At 29.3% G+C, this 8,341-nt stretch overlaps 1 protein-coding gene across 2 annotated transcripts; it reads left to right on the forward strand.

Annotated features, from left to right (window-relative positions):
* Positions 1-4,878: 4,878 nt before the first annotated feature.
* On the forward strand, positions 4,879-7,370 carry LOC114317777 (calmodulin-like protein 11). Of its 2 annotated transcripts, none has more exons than XM_082875640.1 (4): positions 4,879-5,084; positions 5,489-5,646; positions 6,255-6,332; positions 6,956-7,370. In XM_082875640.1, the coding sequence occupies exons 1-4, from the start codon at positions 5,009-5,011 to the stop codon at positions 7,088-7,090; spliced, it is 447 nt and encodes a 148-aa protein (XP_082731766.1). In that variant the 5' UTR covers positions 4,879-5,008; the 3' UTR covers positions 7,091-7,370. The 2 variants fall into 2 exon arrangements, with proteins under 2 accessions (XP_082731766.1, XP_082731765.1); XM_082875639.1 differs by having other exon boundaries at positions 4,888-5,084; positions 6,252-6,332.
* Positions 7,371-8,341: the final 971 nt, after the last annotated feature.

Consider the following 8,341-nt stretch of genomic DNA (forward strand, 5'->3'; position numbering starts at 1 on the left):
GTGTTCTACATATATATATATATATATATATTTTTTTTGTCTTTTATAATATGGTTTTGTGTCACTTCAATTCTCTAAATTTAAATTTTGTCAATTTATTTATGAAGTTTTCAATTTGAGTCAAATTGATTTAATTATAGAAGACTGTGTAAATCGTTAACATAATAATTACAAAAATTTACACATGGCCCTTACAATATGTAGTATGTTACTTTTGTCCTCTAAATTTTAATTTTGTCAATTTTAACCCCTAAAACTATAAAACTATGCATCATCTTATTTATCAATGTTTAGAGACTAAAGTGAATACTCATACTTTAAAACCCATACGTGTGATTTACTATCATTGAGATAACGATTAAAATTTGACCACTGACATATTGGACATATGGAATAGTGTATATTAGAGTTTTAGAATTGGGTTTAGCCAAGTAAACCCAAGTGCTAGGTTGAGCTTATAATTGAAACCAATATGTAAGTTACTAATTGGAATGTTTCAGTCCAAACCCTAATCCCAAGTATGCAGTTGGTCAAGGTTATGCAGTTGGTCAAGGTTACCTATCATCTTGGTTGCTGTCAACTGCTCCAAGTTTGAAGCATTGACTAGACACATATTGTCACTTATTTTATTTTATTTTATTTTATTTTATGTTATTTATTTATTTATATATTTTGTGTGTGTAAAATTTTCTAAATCAAACTATATTGTTAGTAGAGCCCAAGTCATAGGCGTCCACCTTGAATAAAAGATGGGAAAAAATTATATTAATTTTTTTTTTTAAATCTTGATTTGGTGAAGGGTTGACCCAACAAACCAAGCCAGACCATTCTATAAGAATAGGGAATTGAATAACAATCATATTATTATCTAGAAACACAAAATAAAAATAAAAAATAGTTATGGTATTTCTTTCCATATGATTTTTAAAAAGCGGCTGCAACCGTTACGTAACATCTAGAAACACAAAATAAAAATAAAAAATAGTTATGGTATTTCTTTCCATATGATTTTTAAAAAGCGGCTGCAACCGTTACGTAACGCCGTTACGTAACGGTTTTGGCGGTTATCGCTATCCGTTACGGTCGCTTTTGCAGTGTGATTGAGATTCACAGGTGTGTCGGCCGTAGCGGCTGCCGTAGCGGTCGTAACGGTGCCGTAACAGCCGTAACGGGCTGTTACGCACCGTTACGTAACGGTTCCAAACTGTTTCTTTCGAAAAAACATACAAAAAAAGTTAAAAATGGGGAAGAGGAAAGATAAAGAGAGAAAATGGAGGAGCAAGTGATAGAGAGAGAAAAGAGGGAAGATGAAGAACATGTTATTGATTTGTTGAAGCTGTAAGACCTATGCTATTCTATTCAGCTGCTATCACTAAACCATTTTATTTGTATGTGTCTATCTATATATTGTTTGAAAATAATAATAATAAGTGTGGTCATTAGCTATTTGGCTTGGTTAAAATATGTATATATATATATATATATTTAAGCTGTTATTTATTCTTTTACTTTTGTCATTGTTTATCTTATATATAATAGTTAGTGATTGATTTTTTTGTATAATATAAAGTCATTAATTATTAAAATAAAATGTAAAAAACTCAGTTTATAGTGATTTAAAAATATGAAATATATTGGATCATACTTAAAAATTTACAAAAATTAATCAATATTTATTTTTAACCCAATAAATATGATCATGAAAAAAAATATGAGTATCGGTAAGTTTTTTTCAAATTGTGGAAAAATAAAAAAATTCACGGTTCCGATTACCGCAACCGTTACACTACGGCCTTTACACCCCGCAACCGCAACCGTGTCACTGCCATCTTTACGACGACCATAACCGCTTTTCAGAACCTTGGATATGGCTATTGACTTGGCTGTTCATGTCATAGTTCGGACTCCTCATATAGCTTTGAATGATTCTTTGAAATTTGGTCTCTTTTTCTATCTTGGATTTTATTTCAAAAAACAGCGTAAGCTTGAGTTTATTTGAAATCGGACTTGCTATACTAGGAATACTCAGATTAAACTAATTGGAGATCAGGCCAACTTAATCAATTAGTTTGGTTTATTACTATACACTTTTCTGACTTTTTTACGTAACTGATTGTTCAATTTGAATTTATTTTTATTTCTTGATATTGGTTTGGTAAACTTTGAATATCTACAATTATTGTGGATAGATAACCTATCTTTCTACAGTTACAAAAGAAATGAGCAATTCATGGTCTCAACGTGTTTGTTACTTTAAGGTTTAATCATATTTTTTAATTTCCATAGCATATTGATTGTGTACTATTAGTTCTCAATATTTAAATTCTATCAATTTAGTCCTTTAGGTATGAAAAGTGTCTTAATTTGATCCCTCAACCTAAATCCATTTATAGACATTATTGTTCAAATCAATAACAAATATGAAAATTTACTTAAAACATTACACTTCAAAAATTCAAAATATGCCATTGTGTTAATAATGAGACCAAAATAACACAAAAGTTAAAAATGTGATTAACCCTTACTTTAAAAAATGTAATTTATAGACGTTCAAATCAATAATAAATCAATTTTTGGATTGAGGTATTGAACACGAGTAACGTGGAGCTTGACTCAGTTGATATCTTTTTTTGTCCATAACTAAAAGAGTAAAATTACATTATGAGAAATATTTACATAATCTAATATGCCATTAATTCACAATAGCTAGAAAATCTAACAACCAATACAATCTGCATAATAGGAGAAAAATAAACTAATAATCACAAATGATATCAAACTCCTCTCAATAAGAGTTGAACTCAAGATCTCACACTACAGAAGTACTATACAACCGCTAAGCCAAATATCATTATTCTCGACTAAGTTGATTTCCATCCGTAAATTTGATTAAATTTTTTTATACAATAATAATTAGATTTTATTTACTAACTAATATAATAAATAAATAAATAATAAAAAAGGAAAGCGTGGTAAATACGTGGGTGTGGGTGTGGGTGTGGGTGTGGGTGTGGGTGCGGGAGCAGAGCAGAGAATAGAGAGTCAGAAAGAATAATGCTTGGGAGCACTAATTAGTGCTCCCACTAATTAGGTGGCAGTGGGTCCCGTCATTAATGATGTGATATTTTGGTCTTGGAGTTGTATTTTTTTTTTTTTTTTTTTACTTTTTTAATGCATTAGTGGTATTAGTGGTGATGTTTTTAGTAGGATGAATTATTGTTGGAGTCAGAAATGGTGTTGGTGTCGTTAAAAATGGGAGAAACCTCTCGTGCAAGCAACGGAGCGCGCTCTTTGGGTTGAAAATATGGGTAGCAAAGCAAACTACATACAGACTACACTCCTCCCCATAACCTACCCTCTCACGGTCTTCTCTTTGAATGCTCTTTGTCCCCCCAAACATCCCATTCCTACAGCTGTTCCCAATTTATTTTTATTTTTATTTTTATTTTTTTAAAGAAATACTACTACCATGCATAAATCTTATTAATGATAACAAATTTATAAAAAATTCCAAGAATAGGAGAACAAGTGAAGGGTCATGGTCTGAGACTGCTGGAGGAGAGCGAGGGACCATGTTGAAAGATAATTGGCCATTCGATTCGTTTTGGACAATAGCAATAATAATAAGCATATGAATACGTTATTTATTTTTTATTGCCATCCTCTAGTATTAACACCCAATTTACTCTCAAGTTTATATTGGTTCAACACCAACTCTAGTCGGGAAGTTGTTGGGTATTTTTGGAGGATGACTATATGATGTTTCAAGATATTATGATTGCTGAAAAAATTGAGGTTCATGATTTTGTATTAGATGATTGACGGAACCAAAATTTCATTATTAGAAAGGCCAAAATTTGAATTAAAAATTTTCGCCATATACACTGGCAAACACACACACACATATATATAATATGTAAGTTATATATACACGCAATAAATAAATAAAAATAAATCAAACACTATGGAAGTAATTTGGTATTGGATGAAGAAGTTTTTTTGTGCAAAATAAAAAGAGAATGCAAGGTTGGAGAAGAGTAAGATATATAATTTTTGTTGAAGCAAACAATATCTTTCACAGAAGGAGGGGGTCATGGTTTCCCATAATCTTCTCCTAATTCTATCCATATTGATTGAGGAACATGAGACGGTGTGGTGAATAATGATTAGTAAAAAAATATAAACACGTGATACTTTGAAAATATCTAATAATTTTAAAAACTGGTCATAAGCTATCTTGTACTTAAATAAGATTATTGAAAGCATTTAGTAGCCTTACAAATGTGAATAAAAAAAAATTCAAAATTTTAATATATAGTATAAATTTAAGCTTATTGAATCTGATTAACATATTTTAAATTTTAAATATTTTTTAAAAAATATTTTTTTCTGAATAAACGGAGGCTTAAATATCTCAATATGTAACTACAGTCGCAACTCACAAGCATAATTTGACCCTTCATTTCATTTCCATTTTAAATAATTTTTTTAATGACATATTGGAAAAGCATTTTCTAGCCAGGTAAATTACAAACACACCTCTTGAAATTTATTTAAATTTTAAATTATTTCTTGTGGTTTTAAAAATTACATTATGTCTCCTAAGGTTTCTAATTTTATAACAAATATGTCATTTTATTAATAAATCATTAAGTTAATTAACAATTTTTAATAATGTTAAAATTTTATTTCAATTAATAATTTAGATAATTTTATTATTATATAGGTGAACAGTTAAAAATTTTACTTTTCAATTAATTCTGTTAAATAAATTTTTTTGATAGAAATGTATTTATAATTTTTCAAACCACATAAGATTAATTCGTATTTTAAGTAAACTTTAAGGGTATATAGGTAATTTACCCTCACTACCCCATTATATATTACATTATAAAGCCCAGCTAGGATTAAGCTGTACTCAACTCTCTCTTTCTCTCTAGCAAACTCTCAAAGTTGTTGTCCCCCCCGCGGTCTCTCTCTCTCTCTCTCTCTCTCTCTCTCAAGCAACATGGCAAATGTATTGAATGCAGACCAGATTGTTGAGTTCCAAGAAGCTTTCAGTCTATTTGACAAGGATGGAGATGGTATGTCTTCTTTTATTTCCATATAGAGAGACACACACATTCATGTATATGTTGCTATCAATTTAATATCAAACCTTCATAATTTCATTTTCTTTGCACTCCGTATCGTATAGTTTTAAACTTAGCAAGGATCCTCTAGAGTTTTTTTTTCCTAAAGTTTTCTAGAGTGGTGCATTGTGTGGTTGAGATTTAATGACAAGTCACATCAATTTTTCAACATTAAATCTCAACCACACAATACACCACTTTAGTAAACTTTAGGAAAAAAACACTCTAGAGGATCCTTGGTGTTTTAAACTATGCTATTAGATTTCTCTCTCTCTCTCTCTCTCTCTCTATATATATATATATATATTTATGTATGTTTGTTTTTTCGGCGTACTAACAAGTTATTAAATTTAAAGGTTGCATTACAGTAGAAGAACTGGCGACGGTGATTCGGTCGTTGGATCAAAATCCAACGGAGGAAGAGCTTCAAGATATGATAAGCGAAGTTGATTCTGATGGCAATGGGACCATTGAGTTCACAGAGTTTTTGAACCTCATGGCCAATAAAATGAAGGTAAGACATTACGATAATTAATTAAATTCAAATAACTATACCTTGTAAGTTTTGGTTCTATAAATGGTTTTTATTCAAATATTGGTGACGACATAATTACTAATAACTTAAAATAATTGTAATTTTTGTAGAAGTGTGTCCGGTATAAATGAAAGTTGTTGTAAGTGGAAACTCTTTGTTGTATGCACTTGCATTTCAATAAAAATATCGAATTGTTTATACTTTTATAGAATCAAGTTGATATATTAAAGAAGTTGGTAGTTTTTCATTCTTACTTGGGTCTTTATGCATTTTATAAGAAAGTAAGCATACTTTTCTTGGCTTTTATAGTTGGAAGAGTAAAAAAAACAGAAAAAAATGAAGCAGAAGCTAAGCTTGGCCTGTTTGGGATTGAAAAGTATACAAAGGGCTTAAAAGTATGCTTTCTAGCCATTAAAAAAATAAAAAAGTAAAAATAGACAACTTTTTTTCTTGGTGGCCAAAAAAGCTTCATTTTTTTAGTTAAAACTTCCCACTTTTGTTTCTGTTTTTGTTTTTTGAAGTAAAAAAGTGGGCCGTTATTAAGTCATTGCCAAACCTATTTTGACATTTTTGTTTGATTCTAGGAGACTGATGCAGAAGAAGAGCTTAAAGAAGCTTTCAAAGTGTTTGACAAGGATCAAAATGGGTACATTTCAGCTAATGAGGTCAGCTAGTCTTTACTTGTTTAGTTTTGGTATGCATTCATTGCCCAAACGTGTCACGTAGATCCTCTATTCTATTCTCCGGCTTTCTTGTCTCTTGTCTCAAATCTTCTCTTTATTACACGAGGAATATCTCTGATTATAATTATGATAGAGACTTGAGATATAAAAGTATGAGAAATGAAAACAAAAAATATGATCTCAACATGATAATACATACAAAACATGCATACAGTAGCACTAATTATCAACATTTTGGTGATAAGGTAGGGAGTTTGACCTTGCCATTGTCAACATTAATTGAAAGGTTTTTCTAAGTGATAATGATCTTGCATGATGTAATTAGGGGGTAGATAGAGGATAATATTGTATTAAATAAAGTGGTATTGAAATTAATGAAATGAAATATTTTAATCCATGTTTTTACAGTTGTTTTTACAAATAATTTTATAATGGTATCTGCATAATAAAACTTGTTTGTCATGCAATGAACACTACCCTTATTCATATAAAACATAAAGTGCATCTGTATTTGGCCTTTTTTAATTGAATTTTTAATTGCTAAAACCCCAAAAAAGATTCTACTTTCTTCAAAATAAAATAATTGAATTTTTGATCTTGTGCAGCTGAGGCACGTGATGATCAATCTGGGGGAAAAATTAACCGATGAAGAGGTCGATCAGATGATTAAAGAGGCTGATTTGGATGGTGATGGCCAAGTTAATTATGAAGAATTTGTGAAGATGATGATGACCATCTAATCTAAATCTTTCGTTCTGATGAAATCGAAGAAATTATATTCAAATTCATTTAATTTCCAAAATATTTAAGTGTTTCCTAATTGTTTGATTCTTGTTGTAATCAGTGAATTTAGTGACTTACAGAAAAAGGTAGAATCACTTGACAATCACCCCTTCTGATTAATTTGTTGTACTTCTGTTTGTACGTCTTTATTTCTAGGTTAAAGAATATTAATTAATTAGAATGATAATATGACTTGTTGAAAAAAAAGAATGATAATATGACAAAGTTTCTCTCCAATACATTTTTAATTTTTATTGTAAGTCTATTTTGATAATTTAAATTATTCATCTTGTCACACTTGTTGAGAAAATTATTCATACCAAAAATAAAATTCATCAAATATTAATAGCCACATAATCATATCAAAAAGCATATAAAAAAATAATAATTTAGTCTTAAGGTTATACTATTTATTTATTTTTTCTTTTACATGATTTTATGATCTGGTATGTGATTAATCTTAATATTTTATATTAATAATTTTCACAGTGGAGCCTATATAATAAAGGCTTCAAATCATTAGAGTGAATTCGTGAATGGACCAACAACAACTTCAAATTTAAATAATCAAAATAGCATATTTTTAATTAAAAATAATAATATTTCACTCCTATGATTTTAGTAATAAAACACGTCAGCCCCACCAAAACTCGTTGCAAATCTGTTGATGCGTGTTTTAGTTGGAACAGTCCGGCACTTCTATCATTAATTTACGTAGAAAATTATAAAGTAAAATTTTGGCTGATCAATAAATTATAAATGTAGTTAGAAATAAAATTTGAAAAAAAAATAAAAAAATCTGTGTATACGCACATTTAAAAAAAAAAAGTACTTTCAATGACTTCTTTGGGTGACTTAAATTTGAGACATTTAATCTTATATTCAAATCATTATCGCTCAACTAACCCCTTAGGATTATATGCGTATACACACTTATATTGTACTTGTGCACGGTGTAAATTAAGTTGAGATGAAGATACAGTTGTAATTTATATGCATAATGTTAAAATTTGATAAAGGCACTGAAATAATATAAAGAAATATTATTCTTCTTAAAGAACTTCTAACAATTTTGCTTGTGCCACGCACTCTACAGAATTGAAATAAAAATAAAAACATATTGCAAATCAAAATAGTGGAAGCATACCTGCCAAGCAAGTTAAGAAAAAATTGTAAACACTAAACAAAATACACAAATTAAAACTATT

This window comes from Camellia sinensis, chromosome 6 (genome assembly GCF_055761805.1).
Source record: "Camellia sinensis isolate YWXY chromosome 6, ASM5576180v1, whole genome shotgun sequence".
NCBI lineage: Eukaryota > Viridiplantae > Streptophyta > Magnoliopsida > Ericales > Theaceae > Camellia > Camellia sinensis.

Bases quoted from the DNA above. Each gene is read 5' to 3' on its own strand.
- LOC114317777 (XM_082875639.1), top strand. From the start codon at position 5,009: ATGGCAAATGTATTGAATGCAGACCAGATTGTTGAGTTCCAAGAAGCT. The intron at 5,085-5,488 runs GTATGTCTTCTT...TTAAATTTAAAG, and splicing joins ATTTGACAAGGATGGAGATG to GTTGCATTACAGTAGAAGAA. The intron at 5,647-6,251 runs GTAAGACATTAC...GTTTGATTCTAG, and splicing joins TCATGGCCAATAAAATGAAG to GAGACTGATGCAGAAGAAGA.